We start from the raw sequence: 24,842 nt of genomic DNA, 5'->3' as shown, positions 1-24,842 counted from the left end.
GTAAAATACTTAGGAGTTACTATCCGGAGCGATCTGAAGTGGAATGATCACATAAAACAAATAGTGGGAAAAGCAGGCGCCAGGTTGAGATTCATAGGAAGAATTCTAAGAAAATGTGACTCATCGACGAAAGAAGTAGCTTACAAAACGCTTGTTCGTCCGATTCTTGAGTATTGCTCATCAGTATGGGACCCTTACCAGGTTGGATTAATAGAAGAGATAGACATGATCCAGCGAAAAGCAGCGCGATTCGTCATGGGGACATTTAGTCAGCGCGAGAGCGTTACGGAGATGGTGAACAAGCTCCAGTGGCGAACACTTCAAGAAAGGCGTTACGCAATACGGAGAGGTTTATTATCGAAATTACGAGAGAGCACATTCCGGGAAGAGATGGGCAACATATTACTACCGCCCACATATATCTCGCGTAATGATCACAACGAAAAGATCCGAGAAATTAGAGCAAATACGGAGACTTACAAGCAGTCGTTCTTCCCACGCACAATTCGTGAATGGAACAGGGAAGGGGGATCAGATAGTGGTACAATAAGTACCCTCCGCCACACACCGTAAGGTGGCTCGCGGAGTATAGATGTAGATGTAGACAGATGTAGATAAAAATGCTGGGATCTAAGGATTGAAGAAATGTGTACTATCTTGCTTGTCTCTTATCTTTACTGGTGTTACATTTCCTATATTTAAGTTCATGTCACACAAAAGAGGAAGTGATTAGCTAATAGGCAATAAGGAGTGCAAATTTACTGAAGAGTTGTTATTCTCCCTGTCACAAATAATCCCTCCCAGAATTAATTGCTACTTTTTCTCAGAGGGGGGGGGGGGGGGGGGGGGGGGCACGCAGGAGAGGCACTACTGGACAATTTAATTTCCACTGTCCTGAATATAGGTTTCATGGCTTCCGTTACAAAATATACACGTTTGAATTCCACAGAGCAAAATACCGTGACATGGGATAGAAGAATGTAATGTGCAGAGGCGTGGCTCTGCCCTTTGGTACACTTAAGACAAAATAATACGTCTTACAGTCCCTCAAATATATATATATACAGGGTGTTACAAAAAGGTACAGCCAAACTTTCAGGAAACATTCCTCACACACAAATAAAGAAAAGATGTTATGTGGACATGTGTCCGGAAACGCTTAACTTCCATGTTAGAGCTCATTTTAGTTTCGTCAGTATGTACTGTACTTCCTTGAGTCATCGCCAGTTGGCCAATTGAAGGAAGGTAATGTTGACTTCGGTGCTTGTGTTGACGTGTGACTCATTGCTCTACAGTACTAGCATCAATCACATTAATACGTAGCATCAACAGGTTAGTGTTCATCACGAACGTGGTTTTGCAGTCAGTGCAATGTTTACAAATGCGGAGTTGGCAGATGCCCATTTGATGTATGGATTAGCACGGGGCAATAGCAGTGGCGCGGTACGTTTGTATCGAGACAGATTTCCAGAACGAAGGTGTCCCAACAGGAAGACGTTCAAAGCAACTGATCGGCGTCTTAGGGAGCACGGAACATTCCAGCCTATGACTCGCGACTGAGGAAGACCTAGAACGACGAGGACACCTGCAATGGACGACGCAATTCTTCGTGCAGTTGACGATAACCCTAATGTCAGCGTCAGAGAAGTTGCTGCTGTACAAGGTAACGTTGACCACGTCGCTGTATGGAAAGTGCTACGGGAGAACCAGTTGTTTCCGTACCATGTACAGCGTGTGCAGGCACTATCAGCAGCTGATTGGCCTCCACGGGTACACTTCTGCGAATGGTTCATCCAACAATGTGTCAATCCTCATTTCAGTGCAAATGTTCTCTTTACGGATGTAGCTTCATTCCAGCGTGATCAAATTGTAAATTTTCACAATCAACATGTGTTGCAATTGTGCAATGACGTCATTAACACAGATTTTCTGTGAACGTTTGGGCAGGCATTGTTGGTGATGTCTTGATTGGGCCCCATATTCTTCCACCTACGTTCAATGTAGCACGTTATCATGATTTCATACGGGATACTCTATCTGTGCTGCTAGAACATGTGCCATTACAAGTAAGACACAACATGTGATTCATGCACAATGGAGCTCCTGCATATTTCAGTCGAAGTGTTCGTACGCTTCTCAACAACAGATTCGGTGACCGATGGATTAGTAGAGGCGGACCAATTCCATGGCCTCCACGCTCTCCTGACCTCAACCCTCTTGACTTTCATTTATGGGGGCATTTGAAAGCTCTTGTCTACGCAACCCCGGTACCAAATGTAGAGACCTTTCGTGCTCGTATTGTGGACGGCTGTGATACAATACGCCATTCTCCAAGGCTGCATCAGCGCATCAGGCATTCCATGAGACGGAGGGTGGATGCATGTATCCTCGCTAACGGAGGACATTTTGAACATTTCCTGTAACAAAGTGTTTGAAGTCACGCTGGTACGTTCTGTTGCTGTGTGTTTCCATTCCACGATTAATGTGATTTGAAGAGAAGTAATAAAATGAGCCCTAACGTGGAAAGTAAGCGGTTCCGGTCACATGTCCACATAACTTATTTTCTTTGTTTGTGTGTGAGGAATGTTTCCTGAAAGTTTGGGCATACCTATTTGTAACACCCTGTATATACAGGGTGTTTCAAAAATGACCGGTATATTTGAAACGGCAATAAAAACTAAATGAGCAGCGATAGAAATACATCGTTTGTTGCAATATGCTTGGGACAACAGTACATTTTCAGGCAGACAAACTTGCGAAATTACAGTAGTTACAATTTTCAACAATAGATGGCGCTGCGGTCTGGGAAACTCTATATTACGATATTTTCCACATATCCACCATGCGTAGCAATAATATGGCGTAGTCTCTGAATGAAATTACCCGAAGCCTTTGACAACGTGTCTGGCGGAATGGCTTCACATGCAGATGAGATGTACTGCTTCAGCTGTTCAATTGTTTCTGGATTCTGGCGGTACACCTGGTCTTTCAAGTGTCCCCACAGAAAGAAGTCACAGGGGTTCATGTCTGGCGAATAGGGAGGCCAATCCACGCCGCCTCCTGTTTGTTTCGGATAGCCCAAAGCAATCACACTATCATCGAAATATTCATTCAGGAAATTAAAGACGTCGGCCGTGCGATGTGGCCGGACACCATCTTGCATAAACCACGAGGTGTTCGCAGTGTCGTCTAAGGCAGTTTGTACCGCCACAAATTCACGAAGAATGTCCAGATAGCGTGATGCAGTAATCGTTTCGGATCTGAAAAATGGGCCAATGATTCCTTTGGTAGAAATGGCGGCCCAGACCAGTACTTTTTGAGGATGCAGGGACGATGGGACTGCAACATGGGGCTTTTCGGTTCCCCATATGCGCCAGTTCTGTTTATTGACGAAGCCGTCCAGGTAAAAATAAGCTTCGTCAGTAAACCAAATGCTGCCCACATGCATATCGCCGTCATCAATCCTGTGCACTATATCGTTAGCGAATGTCTCTCGTGCAGCAATGGTAGCGGCGCTGAGGGGTTGCCGCGTTTGAATTTTGTATGGATAGAGGTGTAAACTGTGGCGCATGAGACGATACGTGGACGTTGGCGTCATTTGGACCGCAGCTGCAACGCGGCGAACGGAAACCCGAGGCCGCTGTCGGATCACCTGCTGCACTAGCTGCGCGTTGCCCTATGTGGTTGCCGTACGCCGTCGCCCTACCTTTCCAGCACGTTCATCCGTCACGTTCCCAGTCCGTTGAAATTTTTCTAACAGATCCTTTATTGTATCGCTTTTCGGTCCTTTGGTTACATTAAACCTCCGTTGAAAACTTCGTCTTGTTGCAACAACACTGTGTTCTAGGCGGTGGAATTCCAACACCAGAAAAATCCTCTGTTCTAAGGAATAAACAATGTTGTCTACAGCACACTTGCACGTTGTGAACAGCACACGCTTACAGCAGAAAGACGACGTACAGAATGGCGCACCCACAGACTGCGTTGTCTTCTATATCTTTCACATCACTTGCAGCGCCATCTGTTGTTGAAAATTGTAACTACTGTAATTTCGAAAGTTTGTCCGCCTGAAAATGTACTGTTGTCCCACGCATATTGCAACAAACGGTGTATTTCTATCGCTGCTCGTTTCGTTTTTATTGCCGTTTCAAATATACCGGTCATTTTTGAAACACCCTGTATATATATATATATATATATATATATATATATATATATATATATATATATATATATATATACAAAATGAACATATTTTTGAATTTTTCTTTTAAATTTTGTCGTCCTATCTCAAACAATCGAAGGGGGAGGGACGGTTGGGGGGGGGGGGTGCTACTTAGGCTTCTGCTTCGGTTCGAAATACCGTAGATCCAAGGCTACTCAGCAGTGTGTGGCGTGTGTGCAGGCACCAAGTGGTGCGGCGCGGGCAACGTGGCCCGCAGCGAGGAGGACTCGGGCGTGCTGGCGGCGACGGACGCGTGCTGCCGCCGCCACGACGGCTGCCCGGAGAACCTCGCCGTCGGGGAGGAGCGCTACGGACTCAGCAACACCTGCAGCTTCACCAGGTAGCCGGCACGCACGTGCACTCCAACTTACTTGTCCCCCTCTCCCCATATGGGTCGGGGGTGGGCTATCAGCGGATACAGTTTGCAGCTTGAAAGGTCTCTGTTGGATTCCTTTCATGTTAATTTTTTAAAACTGTTGTCATTTACGGCATATATTCCACTTCTAAATTTACTGTGGTGTTTCTGACTATCTGGGAGGAGACCGAGCAGTGGAACGTGTTACTTTTACACATAAACAAGAACGATCTGTCACACTACTACACTTTAAAACACAGTTTATATGTAATTCATGTCACACAGTCCCATACAGAACCTACATCCGCTTTCTTTTATATGTTGTTGTTGTTGTTGTCTTCAGTACTGAGACTGGTTTGATGCAGCTCTCCATGCTACTCTATCCTGTGCAAGCTTCTTCATCTCCCAGTACGTACTGCAGCCTACATCGTTCTGAATCTGCTTAGTGTATTCATTTCTTGGTCTCCCTCTACAATTTTTACCCCCCACGCTGCCCTCCAATGCTAAATTTGTGATCCCTTGATGCCTCAGAACATCTCCTACCGACCGGTCCCTTCTTCTACTCAAGTTGTGCCACAAACTTCTCTTCTCCCCAATTCTATTCAATACCTCCTCATTAGTTACGTGATCTACCCATCTAATCTTCAGCATTCTTCTGTAGCACCACATTTCGAAAGCTTCTATTCTCTTCTTGTCTAAACTATTTATCGTCCATGTGTCACCTTCATACATGACTACACTCCATACAAATACTTTCAGAAACGACTTCCTGGCACTTACATCTATTCTCGATGTTAACAAATTTCTCTTCTTCCGAAACGCTTTCCTTGCCTTTGCCAATCTACATTTTATATCCTCTCTACTTCGACCATCATCATTTATTTTGCTCCCCAAATAGCAAAACTCCTTTACTACTTTAAGTGTCTCATTTCCTAATCTAATTCCCTCAGCATCACCCGACTTAATTCGACTACATTCCATTATCCTCGTTTTGCTTTTGTTGATGTTCATCTTATATCCTCCTTTCAAGACACTGTCCATTCCGTTCAACTGCTCTTCCAAGTCCTTTGCTGTCTCTGACAGAATTACAATGTCATCGGCGAACCTCAAAGTTTTTATTTCTTCTCCATGGATTTTAATACCTATTCCGAATTTTTCTTTTGTTTCCTTTACTGCTTGCTCAATATACAGATTGACATTGGGGAGACGCTACACCCCTGTCTCACTCCCTTCCCAATGACTGCTTCCCTTTCGTGCCCATCGACTCTTATAACTGCCATCTGGTTTCTGTACAAATTGTAAATAGCCTTTTGCTTCCTGTATTTTACCCCTGACATCTTTAGAATTTGAAAGAGAGTATTCTAAGTCTACAAATGCTAGAAACGTAGGTTTGTTTTTCCTTAATCTATTTTCTAAGATAAGTTTATTTCTTTTATATACTGTATATGATAAGATACTGTCATTCAGCTTCCCCTCTGTGTGAAAGAATGAATGAGCAAAAGTGTTTCTAGTTGCATGCTTGATGGTAGCAGACAAGCCTGTCTGCTAGAGAACAGTAGGACCAACGTCAGAACAGGTAGCTACGCTTTCTAAAAGCAGAGAGGTTTCTATTCTTAGTATGGTACTGTCTGTCCCTTGTCATGTTGGTATAGGAAGCTGCCTCTCTGGTCACTTCCATTTGTATCTGTGAAGCACCCTCGGTAGGGGCCCAGGGCAGTCTGTCTGTGGCGAGCTTCTGAAGTGGTAAGATCTCCGGCTAAGCACGTTTCTGCTAAGTCCGTAGTACAATGGGTTTCTTAAGTTCAGCCTAACTGAAAATTTAATCACCTTTATTTCAGGTTTAGATCTAAAATATCTACTGTTATCTTAAATTTCAACGCAATGTAATTCGAGTGTGGAGTTCAGAACATCTTCCAGTAGTTGCTTTGTCACTACTTTGTGAGTAAAGTGGAACCACATGTGGATGATCCGTAACTCTAACTAAGATCATCAATCTTAAATGCGAATGTGCGTGAGATTATAACGTCTCGTCTTGACAATATTTTTCAATATAGCAACTTTTCTTTATGTTCAACCCTCGTGGGGTGTACTTTGTGAGACCAGTACCACGTGCTTATACAATTGTTTGACCCATCAGGTTAATAGTAAGACGATAGCAACCAGTTTGAGGTTTTCCTTTTGTAAATTGCTTTTCGATCTAATTTATTTTAATTATCAAAATTATTGTGGAGTTACACTCTTTGTGTAAACCAAGTTGACCACGTGAAGCATGTAGTGTAATCATCAAAGTAGCCCTCAGATATTCTTTTCGGGAAGATTTCTCAGAGAGTTAGTATGAATTTAGTATACCAGTGTGTGGTAATTTCATGGGGACAGGATTGTGCTATGAACGTAACTTCTTTGGGTGAAAATTGAATCGATTGGTTGTGGTTAATTTCCTCTTGCGTATGTTTCAACGTTTTTCGTGTGTTATTTTATGAATGCAATGTTGTATGCAGTCTCCCAATCTTGGCTCCATATTTGATGTGTTCCGTAAGATTACAAACTCACATTTTCACAATCCTAAATAAGGCACCAGTTTAGTTACGAATCAAGTTTAATATGCTCAAATTTAACGGAACAATGATCAATGTTAAAATAAATGTCCAAATATAAACTGATTTATTTCTTTTTATTTAAATTGTCTTTTATATATATATATATATATCACCGGTTATAGTAAGATGACTACTAAAAGATTATAATTAATTTAGTCTGGTTGGGAATTTGGTAAGCTAGACTGGATACCTAGTGAAACAGTTGCTCAGTAATGCAAGGTTAACTTCCCCAGATATCTCACAGCTTTTAACCCGCTTTTATTGCCTTGAATATCAGCACCGATTTCAGAACAAATTAATGCATCAACATTACACGCTCTTCTGCCAAGCGAGAGTAATAAGTTAAAAAAAAACATAGCATGAAAACTGGACATAGGAGCTGACTAAAATGAATGTTTTGCACAATAACGAGATAGATCGTCAGTTGCGTAAGTTAAAATATGAACAGCTTGATTTGTTGATTAATTAAAACGCAGTCACAGATGAATGGAAAGAGAGTGTTGCACACGAATACATAAAAACAGACGGACATGCATTATACCTCGTGTGGGAGGGAGAAAGAGATGTGAATTTTCTTTAAACTCTATAAATGAAATGCAAGGAGTGCTGTTCAACAAAAAGATGTTCAAATGTGTGTGAAATCTTATGGGACTTAACTGCTAAGCTTACACACTACTTAGCCTAATTTATCCTAAGGGCAAACACACACGCCCATGCCCGAGGGAGGACTCGAACCTCCGCCGGGACCAGCCGCACAGTCAATGACTGCAGCGCCTTAGAGCTGTTCAACATATAAGTGGTTTATTCAGTGAACTGCATTAAACGGCCCATGCAATAATTATTGAAATTTTATCAAATTCATTTAACAATCACTCACAAATTGTTCAAATAATGATAAACAAAAATAAAAGAAATTGGGCTGCCAGATTCTGTAGAAAGTATCAACAGCAAAAAAAGTGGAATTGAATTGGCACCAAGAGCTCACAACAAGTGAATTATACAGGTGATTCAAAAAGAATACCACAACTTTAAAAATGTGTATTTAATGAAAGAAACATAATATAACCTTCTGTTATACATCATTACAAAGAGTATTTAAAAAAGTTTTTTTTCACTCAAAAACAAGTTCAGAGATGTTCAATATGGCCCCCTCCAGACACTCGAGCAATATCAACCCAATACTCCAACTCGTTCCACACTCTCTGTAGCATATCAGGCGTAACAGTTTGGATAGCTGCTGTTATTTCTCGTTTCAAATCATCAATGGTGGCTGGGAGAGGTGGCCGAAACACCATATCCTTAACATACCCCCATAAGAAAAAATCGCAGGGGGTAAGATCAGGGCTTCTTGGAGGCCAGTGATGAAGTGCTCTGTCACGGGCTGCCTGGCGGCCGATCCATCGCCTCGGGTAGTTGACGTTCAGGTAGTTACGGACAGATAAGTGCCAATGTGGTGGCGCTCCATCCTGCTGAAATATGAATTGTTGTGCTTCTTGTTCGAGCTGAGGGAACAGCCAATTCTCTAACATCTCCAGATATTGTAGTCCAGTTACAGTAGCACCTTCGAAGAAAAAGGGACCAAAAACTTTATTGGCTGAAATGGCACAGAAAACGTTCACCTTAGGCGAGTCACGTTCATACTGAGTTGTTTCCTGCGGATTCTCAGTGCCCCATATAGGGCTGCGAACAAATGCTTGCTGGATGCGTGCTACATTTTCATCACTCGTTCTCGGCCGTCCAGAACTTTTCCCTTTGCACAAACACCCATTCTCTGTAAACTGTTTATACCAACGTTTAATACACCACCTATCAGGAGGTTTAACACCATACTTCGTTCGAAATGCACGCTGAACAACTGTCGTCGATTCACTTCTGCCGTACTCAATAACACAAAAAGCTTTCTGTTGAGCGGTCGCCATCTTAGCATCAACTGACGCTGACGCCTAGTCAACAGCGCCTCAAGCGAACAAATGTACAACTAAATGAAACTTTATAGCTCCCTTACTTCGCCGACAGATAGTGCTTAGCTCTGCCTTTTGTCGTTGCAGAGTTTTAAATTCCTAAAGTTGTGGTATTCTTTTTGAATCACCCTGTATAACGTGCCTGCCCTGGTATTTGCCTTTTAACATGAGCATTGTATGACTTCATTCTAATTTAACATATAACTAAATTGCACGAGACGGGTTGACCTGGTGTAATAAATGAGGAAGGAATAAAGAAAAACAGCTGAACATATGACTCTCTTAATTGGCAAACGGTGAATACTGCGCCTTGCGGCTTTATGAGCGTCTAACACATGGTAAAGAAATTGAAGAAAACGAAAGAAGAATGCGCAACTAGGAAAGCGGGCGTTTTCTGTATTACCATGTTCATGACATGGTCGGCGTGGCGGTGGAGTCGGCTGATTGCTTGCGGCTGCATCAAGACTCTGCCGGCGACATAGTTGAAAGCGTCTAACATGCCCTACGCCGAAAATAGTGACCGAAACCTGCTACTGAAAGTTATCATTACTGTACGGCGGTAGGCGTCCATCTGCAAGTGCAAACCTACATGAAACCGCATTAACAAAGCTCAAAACTGTTCTGACAGTACTAACGTCATCGGACATGTAGTAAATCAAAATGTGATCCTGAGTTAAGCTCTTGATAACGCGCGCAGTGAGTGAAGCTCGCCTACTTGGATCTAACAAACTTTGCTTCCTACGCTGTTTGCGACGAATGCAAAGTGCATTGTCTCATGACAAGCGGTAAGAGAGTCCTTGCGACTTATCGGAAGCAGTCAAGAGTGAACTCCTGCCTCCACAGAAGCAATATTCGGAATGCCCAATACTAGTGCGCTCCTCGCACCTGGAGAGAGAGAGAGAGAGAGAGAGAGAGAGAGAGAGAGAGAGCCGCTCTCCTCCAGCGTCTTGTCTCTGCCCTTCCGAAAATTACGTAGATCGTACTATTTTTCAAAGCGAACATTACATTCTTGACGATGAAGAGGTCCCTTTCAAAATTTCCTCTGTCCTTGCCGTCGGATTCCGTGAGGAAAAGAGAGCGATAGTCTGTGTGAGACAGAGTATACAAATAAACGAAGACTTCTCCTTTTGAGTATTGCCGCTACGTTCCCAGGTGTTCTGCTCGCGGGAAACGGCCAAAATTCCCCGGGCCACTTGAGATTCTTGGACACCCAAGTCTTGCTTTTGCAATTCAACTCGCCGCTCCCTCCGTGTTACCTAGAATCGTGGCAAAACTGTTTTTCGCTCTAAGTTTGTAGTTTCCGCTGCCTCGGGCACACGTGCGAATGTCCACGGCTTCCCTTGGCAGCGTGTTGATGTATGCAGCGTCTTCCCCTGTTGCTAATCCTCCGGGGGCCTGCCCTCTGTGGAGCGTGCCGACGTAGGCGCGCGACCGCCGCTCGCCCGTGGGCACTACCTGTGTCCACCTGGTCGCCCGGCTTCCCAGCTAGGAACGCATCAGAAGAACTCCTTTCATTCACAAAGTGTACCAAGTTTGCAAAGAGAAGAATCATAGCCCTTTACCGATGCTTAATGACACAGTAATTCACCTCCATCACACTTCATATATTGCAATAAACTAATGATTGATTTTGAAAGCAATTATCTCCTTTAACCATAAACATGAAAAGCTTTGACGCTTTTCAGGTAGCATTAGGTGAAACGAAAAGACCGATGGGCTGACTAATGTTGATGATGTTTGGTTTGTGGGGCGCTCAACTGCGTCGACATCAGCTCCTGTACACAGTCCCAATTTTTCGCGATCCAATCGATGAATAGTGATGAAATGATGAGGACAACACCAACATCCAGTCCCCAGGCAGAGAAACTCCCCAACCAGGCCGGGAATGGAACCTGGGACCCCGTGATCTAGAGGCAGCAACTCTAGCCACTAGACCACGAGCTGCATATGTGGACTGACTGACTAAAATAGATACATACATAAGTGATGAACGAACGTAGACTGCCTTGGACACGGGTATCTCGGGAATGTAGCATTCAAGGGTAATGCGTAGGAGGGTGTTTGTCGGGCTGAATGTCTGGAAGATGGACTGGGGAAGAATGGTGAGGGATGCGGCTCCGAACTGAGATGTAGGAAATGGGTGGAGAGGAGTGGAGGGGAAGCGAGTGTGACAGGAATCTCCTAGATCTGGCAGGACTGATATATGCCAGGATGGATCTCATGATCGGGTAAGTGAACGCGATTAAATTTCCGTTCGGAGAGGACGTGGATGGTGTGGATGTGTACTATTGGGGGCAACTTTGTAGGTATACGACCAGAATATCTTTGGATTTTCTGCCAGGTTTCGTTGTGGAAACTATTATAAGCATCTCGCATTGAAGTCCACGCTAAATTTCGAGCTTCTGTAAAAGATCGCCAATCTTGGGGATTTTGCGTCCGTTTAAAATTGGCATGTTTGTTTCGTTGTTTCTGCAACAGTGTTCTGACCCGTTTAGTGTCCTGAGCCGTGTGGCTCGATCAGCGATATTCCCGCCACGGGTATGGGTCATCTTTCCAGTGGTGTGCACAGAGCGAGAGGGGTCGCCACCTACCGGGCGGATCGGGGAGCGAGGGGTAAAGCCTGGACCACACGCAACGATCTGTCTGCGCAGACATCGGCGCAGATGTCTGTACATGCAAAAGATCGCTGCAAATGTGGTGTGTTCACACGACACAAACCCCAATCTACTACTCGCCCGCCATCTGTCGGTGCAGAAAAGAAATATCAGTGGCAAACGATTACGCTCACCGTAAACGTCAAAAATTTAATTCAGTTATTTTGAAATATAGAAATGTAGGAAGTTCTATTGTGGTCTGTGTTCGCAGCTTGTGTTGCAAAAAAACATTCAGACCAACCGCAGGAAACAGAGAAAATGGTCGAAATGGTGTAGACAGTGGCTGCTAGAGCGAAAGCAGTTTTCTCACGTACATTTAGTGCGAGAGTTGCAGGGCGAACCTGTTTTGTTTTACATTACTTCGTGTTCCATTTCCTGGCACATTGACACTCCAATTTCATCTTCAATTGTACTCCTGCTTGGTCTTGGCGTTTCTTGATCACTAAGAAAGCCAAGCAGATCAAAATACCATAACATTGGCTGGTATACTTGATCTACTCTTACACCAGGTCTTCTAGATTTCTGAACTTTGGATAACTCTTTTCGGTAAACAGTTCGCTGACAGACTTAATTTACTTGACTTGCCTTCATGAATCATCCTTCAGGAGAGCGTAAATAGCTTCAAATGTGTTGGGTATTATTTTACTCGACGCTTGTTTCGATATTGCAGTTGAAAATTCCAAATCCTTGTAGCTCCTTCCTGTTGCTAGGAATCTTAATGTTACCGCCAGCCGTTCATGAGGAGAAATTGCCCTTCTCATACAAGTATTTTTTCTCATAATATGAGGGGTTACAAACTTTAAGAGATAATTATAAGTTTCGACATCCATCCGCAAATAATTTCGCCAGTTCGCAACGAATTTTTTTTTAATTGCCGTTTCTCTGTTTGCCGCGGCGTCAACTGCCCGCAATATTTCAATTAGAGCATTATATGCTGCTGTCTTTTTGTCTCGTTCACTATATTCTTTACTTTTAATCTTCCACAAACATGGGTGGTTTCTATGCATTTCAATGAATTCACTTACAAACTCTCGAGAACACTGACGAGTATCAGCCATTTTAATGCCCTGTGCGCACAAATACAAACACTACACTGAGCAAACAGCTGTTTCGCGCCAGATTTGAGGCGATCTCCTGTACACACGCTCCAACTTGTCTGTGCAGATGTGGTTTGAACCCACAGATTTGAGAGGTTTAGCTCAAACCTCCAACTCCAACTTCCAGGTTTGCACACACCTCAGGTTGGTGCAAATCTTCTGTCCACACGCAACGATCTGTCTGCGCAGATGTGATGTGCGCAGACATTTGCGCAGACAGATCGTTGCGTGTGGACGGGCCTTAAGCTCTGGCAAGGAGCGAGTATTTTGCTTTGGGACGCCTACCAGTAACGTCGTTTGGGAAGTCTGGCGGAGAGTACAGGCGCCGTGGGAGGCAGCAGGAAGAACACATCAGAAGTTGCTGTTTATTCGGGTGACGGTACCGCAGCAAATACCGCCGGCGTGGAAGCAGTCACGTTACTGGGAAGCCGTTGGTGTATTTCGCTTCCTGCATGTCTCCTGGCACCGGGATCTGAGGCGGCTGGCTTCGTCCAACAAGCAAGAGGGCGAGGGCGTTGCTTGTGCTGTAAATTGTGGCCAGAATAGACTACTAGGTTCAGTGCTGTTGACTTCATTTTCTTGGCTTGCCGTTGCTACTCGTACTGAGTCTGTCGTCAAATGTGTAAATTTAAACTTGCTTAGTACCAAGGTTGTAGTGAGAGCTGTATGTGATGTGATGATTAACATTTACCAGGGCCTGGAGTGCTGATATATTCTGTAGATTGCTACTGTCAGTGTTAACCGCCATTGAAAACAGTTTGGCTTATCCTTGTCTAAGTGTGCCTGGTTATTGTGTTTATATCACACAATGGAGTTAAGCTGGCCAATTACTATAGATATACAAGGGTAAAATTTCCATGGATATATTTTGCTGCGAATTGTAATGACATTACTGTTACTTTTCTATCTGAAGTGATGGTGTCTGAGAGACATGTTACGTATGTACTATATTAAGTCTCCTGAGTGAGAGTGTCAAGTTTCCGCCACTCCCGACATGTAGCGTATCCGCAGGACAGTTTTAAAATGGCGTCTGTAGGTGAAGTACGTTACAAGCAACGTGCCGTCATTGAATTTCCCACTGCAGGGAAAGAAACTGTCGTGAATTTTCACAAACGCTTGTGCAAAATCTATGGAGTGTCTGCTGTCGACAGAAGTACAGTTAGTCACTGGGCACGGAGGATCAGGTCAGTAGACGATTTGCAGCGGTCGGAGAGACCATCCACGGCTGTCACACTTGACATGCTGCAACGAGCTGATGTCGTCATTCGCGAAGACAGACGCATTAAGACTCGGGAGTTGGCGCTGCATCTGCCAATCAGCAAAGTGAAGCACTGGCTCCGCCACCGTGGCCAAGGCCGTAGAACAAGATGGAGATCACGTGCAAAAATAGCGTGTCTAGATATAACACCATTCTTTCGTGTGTGTAATTCCCATTACGTTCAATACAGAATTGTTGAAGAAAAAATGCGGTGCATTTCTGGGCAACCCTCATATTACTTCGACTTCGTATTGCAGAAAACAATATTTGCTTCGAATAAAGAACAGTTCATGTTATCACATGAAGAAATTGATAAATGTACGATCTGTTTCTAAAAATTAGGCAGCATGTCTAAATATGCAATAAATGAAATGAAAAAATATTGCACATTTTTGAGCCAATTTAGGGTCCGAATTAGTGGCGGAAATACCAAGCAAGATACCAGTAGAAAGAGACGAGATGGACGATTACCAGCTCGGCCCCGCAATCTAGGCCCATAATCGAACACAGCCCCACAGGGCGCCGGCACTACCGACGCCACTCGAATCGCACACGGGCAGGCGCACGTGGCGTAGGCTACTCGTCACGTGGCGCTGTTAATCAGAACGACGTCGCGCCAGTCAATGAGCACACCACTGGTCTGCAGAAGGTGACGATAAAAGATTTCACATGTTGTACCACTGTCGAGTAGCTTGCTGAAACGTCAAAGTGGTACAGTATAGTACACAAGGGAGCTCTAGGTAGTTTAATAAATTCTTAAATGTTACTGAGAGACCAGTTGTTATTGTGTATTTAAATAGTATGGAACTGATTTTATTAATGAAAGTACAAGAATTCCTTCAATGACAATATGTGGATATGGCAATTAATTCTGAATTAATTACAAATTTAAGTGTGGCTATTTGCTGTAAGTCTTCTTGTGTTTTGTCTTGGAGGGAGGGGGGGGGGGGCGGGAGCAGTCTCGATATACTGTTAACCTGCGCACTAGTTACTTGCATTTGATTTCGTTTTATCGGGACTTCTACTGTTTGTATTGGTAGCGGGTGTGGGGTCCTGAGTTGCGACCTGCTTGTGATGTTGTGTATTTTCCGCTTTTCCGCCCCCTCTTCCTGCACTTGCTGGTTGGCCGTGTATTTAGTTCGCTCACAGCTTAATGTATAATTGGCCTTACACACATAAGATAGTAGATTTGTACTGCTTAGCTGATGTTCATTAATAGGTTGATTAAATCTACAGATGATGTGCTGTAGTGAATTATTGTGTTTCTAGTTACTTAAGGCAGATGTCTGTTGTAGATACCCACTAGTTCTGAGATTTTTCGTGCCTGTTCATATCCGTTGCTGCTCCCATTCGTTGAATTCCATGGGGTTGCTTGGTCACATGAAATTTTATATTTTATATCCTACATTGTCATTTAAGTAACGTGGTTGTGTGCCATGGTATCTGATTTGTAGTTGCCTGTACTCTGAATTACTTTTGCTAATACCAATCACTACAATAAAGAAAGACTACATTTCCTCATTAAATTTTGGTAAATTGTTCTTCAGGTTGATCATAGTTTTTGAGTAAATAATTTTTAATTCAGTTCACTAAATATGTAATAGGCCATAAGTGCCGTGTTTATGAATGTTTAAATTTTGAAGTAACTTGCTCTCACCTAAATGGTAATTTTAAAAATCTGTTGAGGGTTTTATTTGTTATTTGTCTTGTTTAAATGTGGCAAATAAATGTTCAGTGCAACTGTCGATGGTGATTGCCTGGTGTGCCACTTGGTCCAGTCCTACCACCCCACAGCCTGTTGTGCTGTGCTTGTGTCGTTGTGTAAATGTTGAATTCCATGCTGTGCTGACACATCATGTACCAAGGAAAATCAGCTCTGCTATTTGAAACTTCCTGTCAGATTAAAACTGTGTGCCAGACCGAGACTCCAACTCAGGAGGACCTATGCCTTTTGCGGGCAGGTGCTATCCAAGCACGACTCTCGCCCTGTCCTCACAGATTTACATCTGTCAGTACCTCGTCTCCTACCTTCCAAACTTTACAGAAGCTCTCCTGCGAACCGTGCAGAACTAACACTCCTGAAAGGAAGGATATTGTGGAGACATGGCTTAGCCACAGCCTGGGGGATGTTTCCAGAATCTCAATCTGCCCACGAAAGGCAAAGGTCCCGAGTTCAAGTCTTGGTCTGGCACACAGTTTTAATCTGCCAGGAAGTTTCAAATCATCTCATTCTAGCTCTGCCATTTGTTAATTTATTTGGTATAAATCTCTCAATTGCTGCCAATATTATTTCTTCGAGTTCAAGTCACATCTGTTTTACACTTCCATTGTTAATCTGCACGGAGTCGAGATCGTCTCTCAGGAAGGTATCAAGTAGGTGTTCCTTCCTCTCACCATACGAGTCTGTCACGCAACCAGGAACACTACCAAACATGTTTTGGTGGTCCTGGTGTTGTGATGTGGGGAAGGAGAATATTGCACGTGTGTACTGCCTCCAAATGGTTGAACATGGTGCCCTGACCGGTCAGCGTCATTGTGACACTGTAGGCTACTCCTTTCCCATGTGCATCATATCAAAGGTTCATTCGGCCCTGACTTCATTATTGTGGATGACAGTGCGTGACCGTATCGAACAGCACAAGTGGAGGAGCTTTTGGAACAAAAGGGTATTCTGCGAAGGAACTGCTGTACCCATTCCTGCTACTTAAATCCAATCGAGCACAAGTGGGATGCTATGGGGGGACACATTGCAGCATGACAACACACACAGTGGACTATCCCACTCACAGAGGACCATCCATCAGTTCTAAATGGCTTGCAATTTGTTTTGATCTTCTGATCACTTTATTAGTCGATAAACGACAGCGTCATCTGCAAACAACCGAAGGCTGTACTGAAATGTTTCTTGGGGAATGGTAGCCCATTCTTAACCGAGGGCTGCACTGAGGAGCGGTATCGATGTCGGTCGGTGAGACATTACATGAAGTCGGCGTCCCAAAACATGCGAAAGGTGTTCTGTAGGAGCTGGTGGAGTAATGGAACACATTACCACAATAAATCCTTACTAAGCTCATGACCACTGTGGGAGCACGCTGCACACTGTGCATTGCCGTGTATGAGGACTACAGACACTATGTTCTCAAAAGCATACGGACACGTGGCTGAAAATGACTGTCAGTTCGTGGTGCCCTACATCGATAATACTGGAATTCAGTATAGTGTTGGCTCACACTTAGCCTTGATGACAGCTTCCACCCTTGCAGGCATACGTTCCATCAGGTACTGAAATGTTTCTTGGGGAATGGTAGCCCACTCTTAACCGAGGGCTGCACTGAGGAGCGGTATCGATGTCGGTCGGTGAGACATTACATGAAGTCGGCGTCCCAAAACATGCGAAAGGTGTTCTGTAGGAGCTGGTGGAGTAATGGAACACATTACCACAATAAATCCTTACTAAGCTCATGACCACTGTGGGAGCACGCTGCACACTGTGCATTGCCGTGTATGAGGACTACAGACACTATGTTCTCAAAAGCATACGGACACGTGGCTGAAAATGACTGTCAGTTCGTGGTGCCCTACATCGATAATACTGGAATTCAGTATAGTGTTGGCTCACACTTAGCCTTGATGACAGCTTCCACCCTTGCAGGCATACGTTCCATCAGGTACTGAAATGTTTCTTGGGGAATGGTAGCCCACTCTTAACCGAGGGCTGCACTGAGGAGCGGTATCGATGTCGGTCGGTGAGACATTACATGAAGTCGGCGTCCCAAAACATGCGAAAGGTGTTCTGTAGGAGCTGGTGGAGTAATGGAACACATTACCACAATAAATCCTTACTAAGCTCATGACCACTGTGGGAGCACGCTGCACACTGTGCATTGCCGTGTATGAGGACTACAGACACTATGTTCTCAAAAGCATACGGACACGTGGCTGAAAATGACTGTCAGTTCGTGGTGCCCTACATCGATAATACTGGAATTCAGTATAGTGTTGGCTCACACTTAGCCTTGATGACAGCTTCCACCCTTGCAGGCATACGTTCCATCAGGTACTGAAATGTTTCTTGGGGAATGGTAGCCCACTCTTAACCGAGGGCTGCACTGAGGAGCGGTATCGATGTCGGTCGGTGAGACATTACATGAAGTCGGCGTCCCAAAACATGCGAAAGGTGTTCTGTAGGAGCTGGTGGAGTAATGGAACACATTACCACAATAAATCCTTACTAAGCTCATGACCACTGTGGGAGCACGCTGCACACTGTGCATTGCCGTGTATGAGGACTACAGACACTATGTTCTCAAAAGCATACGGACATGTGGCTGAAAATGACTGTCAGTTCGTGGTGCCCTACATCGATAATACTGGAATTCAGTATAGTGTTGGCTCACACTTAGCCTTGATGACAGCTTCCACCCTTGCAGGCATACGTTCCATCAGGTACTGAAATGTTTCTTGGGGAATGGTAGCCCACTCTTAACCGAGGGCTGCACTGAGGAGCGGTATCGATGTCGGTCGGTGAGACATTACATGAAGTCGGCGTCCCAAAACATGCGAAAGGTGTTCTGTAGGAGCTGGTGGAGTAATGGAACACATTACCACAATAAATCCTTACTAAGCTCATGACCACTGTGGGAGCACGCTGCACACTGTGCATTGCCGTGTATGAGGACTACAGACACTATGTTCTCAAAAGCATACGGACACGTGGCTGAAAATGACTGTCAGTTCGTGGTGCCCTACATCGATAATACTGGAATTCAGTATAGTGTTGGCTCACACTTAGCCTTGATGACAGCTTCCACCCTTGCAGGCATACGTTCCATCAGGTACTGAAATGTTTCTTGGGGAATGGTAGCCCACTCTTAACCGAGGGCTGCACTGAGGAGCGGTATCGATGTCGGTCGGTGAGACATTACATGAAGTCGGCGTCCCAAAACATGCGAAAGGTGTTCTGTAGGAGCTGGTGGAGTAATGGAACACATTACCACAATAAATCCTTACTAAGCTCATGACCACTGTGGGAGCACGCTGCACACTGTGCATTGCCGTGTATGAGGACTACAGACACTATGTTCTCAAAAGCATACGGACACGTGGCTGAAAATGACTGTCAGTTCGTGGTGCCCTACATCGATAATACTGGAATTCAGTATAGTGTTGGCTCACACTTAGCCTTGATGACAGCTTCCACCCTTGCAGGCATACGTTCCATCAGGTACTGAAATGTTTCTTGGGGAATGGTAGCCCACTCTTAACCGAGGGCTGCACTGAGGAGCGGTATCGATGTCGGTCGGTGAGACATTACATGAAGTCGGCGTCCCAAAACATGCGAAAGGTGTTCTGTAGGAGCTGGTGGAGTAATGGAACACATTACCACAATAAATCCTTACTAAGCTCATGACCACTGTGGGAGCACGCTGCACACTGTGCATTGCCGTGTATGAGGACTACAGACACTATGTTCTCAAAAGCATACGGACACGTGGCTGAAAATGACTGTCAGTTCGTGGTGCCCTACATCGATAATACTGGAATTCAGTATAGTGTTGGCTCACACTTAGCCTTGATGACAGCTTCCACCCTTGCAGGCATACGTTCCATCAGGTACTGAAATGTTTCTTGGGGAATGGTAGCCCACTCTTAACCGAGGGCTGCACTGAGGAGCGGTATCGATGTCGGTCGGTGAGACATTACATGAAGTCGGCGTCCCAAAACATGCCAAAGGTGTTCTGTAGGAGCTGGTGGAGTAATGGAACACATTACCACAATAAATCCTTACTAAGCTCATGACCACTGTGGGAGCACGCTGCACACTGTGCATTGCCGTGTATGAGGACTACAGACACTATGTTCTCAAAAGCATACGGACACGTGGCTGAAAATGACTGTCAGTTCGTGGTGCCCTACATCGATAATACTGGAATTCAGTATAGTGTTGGCTCACACTTAGCCTTGATGACAGCTTCCACCCTTGCAGGCATACGTTCCATCAGGTACTGAAATGTTTCTTGGGGAATGGTAGCCCACTCTTAACCGAGGGCTGCACTGAGGAGCGGTATCGATGTCGGTCGGTGAGACATTACATGAAGTCGGCGTCCCAAAACATGCGAAAGGTGTTCTGTAGGAGCTGGTGGAGTAATGGAACACATTACCACAATAAATCCTTACTAAGCTCATGACCACTGTGGGAGCACGCTGCACACTGTGCATTGCCGTGTATGAGGACTACAGACACTATGTTCTCAAAAGCATACGGACATGTGGCTGAAAATGACTGTCAGTTCGTGGTGCCCTACATCGATAATACTGGAATTCAGTATAGTGTTGGCTCACACTTAGCCTTGATGACAGCTTCCACCCTTGCAGGCATACGTTCCATCAGGTACTGAAATGTTTCTTGGGGAATGGTAGCCCACTCTTAACCGAGGGCTGCACTGAGGAGCGGTATCGATGTCGGTCGGTGAGACATTACATGAAGTCGGCGTCCCAAAACATGCGAAAGGTGTTCTGTAGGAGCTGGTGGAGTAATGGAACACATTACCACAATAAATCCTTACTAAGCTCATGACCACTGTGGGAGCACGCTGCACACTGTGCATTGCCGTGTATGAGGACTACAGACACTATGTTCTCAAAAGCATACGGACACGTGGCTGAAAATGACTGTCAGTTCGTGGTGCCCTACATCGATAATACTGGAATTCAGTATAGTGTTGGCTCACACTTAGCCTTGATGACAGCTTCCACCCTTGCAGGCATACGTTCCATCAGGTACTGAAATGTTTCTTGGGGAATGGTAGCCCACTCTTAACCGAGGGCTGCACTGAGGAGCGGTATCGATGTCGGTCGGTGAGACATTACATGAAGTCGGCGTCCCAAAACATGCGAAAGGTGTTCTGTAGGAGCTGGTGGAGTAATGGAACACATTACCACAATAAATCCTTACTAAGCTCATGACCACTGTGGGAGCACGCTGCACACTGTGCATTGCCGTGTATGAGGACTACAGACACTATGTTCTCAAAAGCATACGGACACGTGGCTGAAAATGACTGTCAGTTCGTGGTGCCCTACATCGATAATACTGGAATTCAGTATAGTGTTGGCTCACACTTAGCCTTGATGACAGCTTCCACCCTTGCAGGCATACGTTCCATCAGGTACTGAAATGTTTCTTGGGGAATGGTAGCCCACTCTTAACCGAGGGCTGCACTGAGGAGCGGTATCGATGTCGGTCGGTGAGACATTACATGAAGTCGGCGTCCCAAAACATGCGAAAGGTGTTCTGTAGGAGCTGGTGGAGTAATGGAACACATTACCACAATAAATCCTTACTAAGCTCATGACCACTGTGGGAGCACGCTGCACACTGTGCATTGCCGTGTATGAGGACTACAGACACTATGTTCTCAAAAGCATACGGACACGTGGCTGAAAATGACTGTCAGTTCGTGGTGCCCTACATCGATAATACTGGAATTCAGTATAGTGTTGGCTCACACTTAGCCTTGATGACAGCTTCCACCCTTGCAGGCATACGTTCCATCAGGTACTGAAATGTTTCTTGGGGAATGGTAGCCCACTCTTAACCGAGGGCTGCACTGAGGAGCGGTATCGATGTCGGTCGGTGAGACATTACATGAAGTCGGCGTCCCAAAACATGCGAAAGGTGTTCTGTAGGAGCTGGTGGAGTAATGGAACACATTACCACAATAAATCCTTACTAAGCTCATGACCACTGTGGGAGCACGCTGCACACTGTGCATTGCCGTGTATGAGGACTACAGACACTATGTTCTCAAAAGCATACGGACACGTGGCTGAAAATGACTGTCAGTTCGTGGTGCCCTACATCGATAATACTGGAATTCAGTATAGTGTTGGCTCACACTTAGCCTTGATGACAGCTTCCACCCTTGCAGGCATACGTTCCATCAGGTACTGAAATGTTTCTTGGGGAATGGTAGCCCACTCTTAACCGAGGGCTGCACTGAGGAGCGGTATCGATGTCGGTCGGTGAGACATTACATGAAGTCGGCGTCCCAAAACATGCGAAAGGTGTTCTGTAGGAGCTGGTGGAGTAATGGAACACATTACCACAATAAATCCTTACTAAGCTCATGACCACTGTGGGAGCACGCTGCACACTGTGCATTGCCGTGTATGTGGACTACAGACACTATGTTCTCAAAAGCATACGGACACGTGGCTGAAAATGACTGTCAGTTCGTGGTGCCCTACATCGATAATACTGGAATTCAGTATAGTGTTGGCTCACACTTAGCCTTGATGACAGCTTCCACCCTTGCAGGCATACGTTCCATCAGGTACTGAAATGTTTCTTGGGGAATGGTAGCCCACTCTTAACCGAGGGCTGCACTGAGGAGCGGTATCGATGTCGGTCGGTGAGACATTACATGAAGTCGGCGTCCCAAAACATGCGAAAGGTGTTCTGTAGGAGCTGGTGGAGTAATGGAACACATTACCACAATAAATCCTTACTAAGCTCATGACCACTGTGGGAGCACGCTGCACACTGTGCATTGCCGTGTATGAGGACTACAGACACTATGTTCTCAAAAGCATACGGACACGTGGCTGAAAATGACTGTCAGTTCGTGGTGCCCTACATCGATAATACTGGAATTCAGTATAGTGTTGGCTCACACTTAGCCTTGATGACAGCTTCCACCCTTGCAGGCATACGTTCCATCAGGTACTGAAATGTTTCTTGGGGAATGGTAGCCCACTCTTAACCGAGGGCTGCACTGAGGAGCGGTATCGATGTCGGTCGGTGAGACATTACATGAAGTCGGCGTCCCAAAACATGCGAAAGGTGTTCTGTAGGAGCTGGTGGAGTAATGGAACACATTACCACAATAAATCCTTACTAAGCTCATGACCACTGTGGGAGCACGCTGCACACTGTGCATTGCCGTGTATGAGGACTACAGACACTATGTTCTCAAAAGCATACGGACATGTGGCTGAAAATGACTGTCAGTTCGTGGTGCCCTACATCGATAATACTGGTATTCAGTATAGTGTTGGCTCACACTTAGCCTTGATGACAGCTTCCACCCTTGCAGGCATACGTTCCATCAGGTACTGAAATGTTTCTTGGGGAATGGTAGCCCACTCTTAACCGAGGGCTGCACTGAGGAGCGGTATCGATGTCGGTCGGTGAGACATTACATGAAGTCGGCGTCCCAAAACATGCGAAAGGTGTTCTGTAGGAGCTGGTGGAGTAATGGAACACATTACCACAATAAATCCTTACTAAGCTCATGACCACTGTGGGAGCACGCTGCACACTGTGCATTGCCGTGTATGAGGACTACAGACACTATGTTCTCAAAAGCATACGGACACGTGGCTGAAAATGACTGTCAGTTCGTGGTGCCCTACATCGATAATACTGGAATTCAGTATAGTGTTGGCTCACACTTAGCCTTGATGACAGCTTCCACCCTTGCAGGCATACGTTCCATCAGGTACTGAAATGTTTCTTGGGGAATGGTAGCCCACTCTTAACCGAGGGCTGCACTGAGGAGCGGTATCGATGTCGGTCGGTGAGACATTACATGAAGTCGGCGTCCCAAAACATGCGAAAGGTGTTCTGTAGGAGCTGGTGGAGTAATGGAACACATTACCACAATAAATCCTTACTAAGCTCATGACCACTGTGGGAGCACGCTGCACACTGTGCATTGCCGTGTATGAGGACTACAGACACTATGTTCTCAAAAGCATACGGACACGTGGCTGAAAATGACTGTCAGTTCGTGGTGCCCTACATCGATAATACTGGAATTCAGTATAGTGTTGGCTCACACTTAGCCTTGATGACAGCTTCCACCCTTGCAGGCATACGTTCCATCAGGTACTGAAATGTTTCTTGGGGAATGGTAGCCCACTCTTAACCGAGGGCTGCACTGAGGAGCGGTATCGATGTCGGTCGGTGAGACATTACATGAAGTCGGCGTCCCAAAACATGCGAAAGGTGTTCTGTAGGAGCTGGTGGAGTAATGGAACACATTACCACAATAAATCCTTACTAAGCTCATGACCACTGTGGGAGCACGCTGCACACTGTGCATTGCCGTGTATGAGGACTACAGACACTATGTTCTCAAAAGCATACGGACACGTGGCTGAAAATGATTGTCAGTTCGTGGTGCCCTACATCGATAATACTGGAATTCAGTATAGTGTTGGCTCACACTTAGCCTTGATGACAGCTTCCACCCTTGCAGGCATACGTTCCATCAGGTACTGAAATGTTTCTTGGGGAATGGTAGCCCACTCTTAACCGAGGGCTGCACTGAGGAGCGGTATCGATGTCGGTCGGTGAGACATTACATGAAGTCGGCGTCCCAAAACATGCGAAAGGTGTTCTGTAGGAGCTGGTGGAGTAATGGAACACATTACCACAATAAATCCTTACTAAGCTCATGACCACTGTGGGAGCACGCTGCACACTGTGCATTGCCGTGTATGAGGACTACAGACACTATGTTCTCAAAAGCATACGGACATGTGGCTGAAAATGACTGTCAGTTCGTGGTGCCCTACATCGATAATACTGGAATTCAGTATAGTGTTGGCTCACACTTAGCCTTGATGACAGCTTCCACCCTTGCAGGCATACGTTCCATCAGGTACTGAAATGTTTCTTGGGGAATG

The 24,842-nt window shown here is 45.2% G+C and overlaps 1 protein-coding gene across 1 annotated transcript in view; it reads left to right on the top strand.

Annotated features, from left to right (window-relative positions):
• LOC126100379 (uncharacterized) overlaps positions 1 to 24,842 on the top strand; it is a 161,216-nt gene that overhangs the window by 95,150 nt on the left and 41,224 nt on the right. The window contains exon 5 of the mRNA XM_049910987.1: positions 4,406 to 4,565. Coding sequence (XP_049766944.1) covers positions 4,406 to 4,565 — 160 coding nt within the window. The remainder of the gene's footprint in view (positions 1 to 4,405; positions 4,566 to 24,842) is intronic.

The sequence above is a fragment of the Schistocerca cancellata genome, chromosome 9 (genome assembly GCF_023864275.1).
Source record: "Schistocerca cancellata isolate TAMUIC-IGC-003103 chromosome 9, iqSchCanc2.1, whole genome shotgun sequence".
Lineage (NCBI taxonomy): Eukaryota > Metazoa > Arthropoda > Insecta > Orthoptera > Acrididae > Schistocerca > Schistocerca cancellata.
The sequence above is the reverse complement of the archived record's forward strand: the minus strand, read 5'-3'. Positions and strand labels throughout refer to the sequence as shown.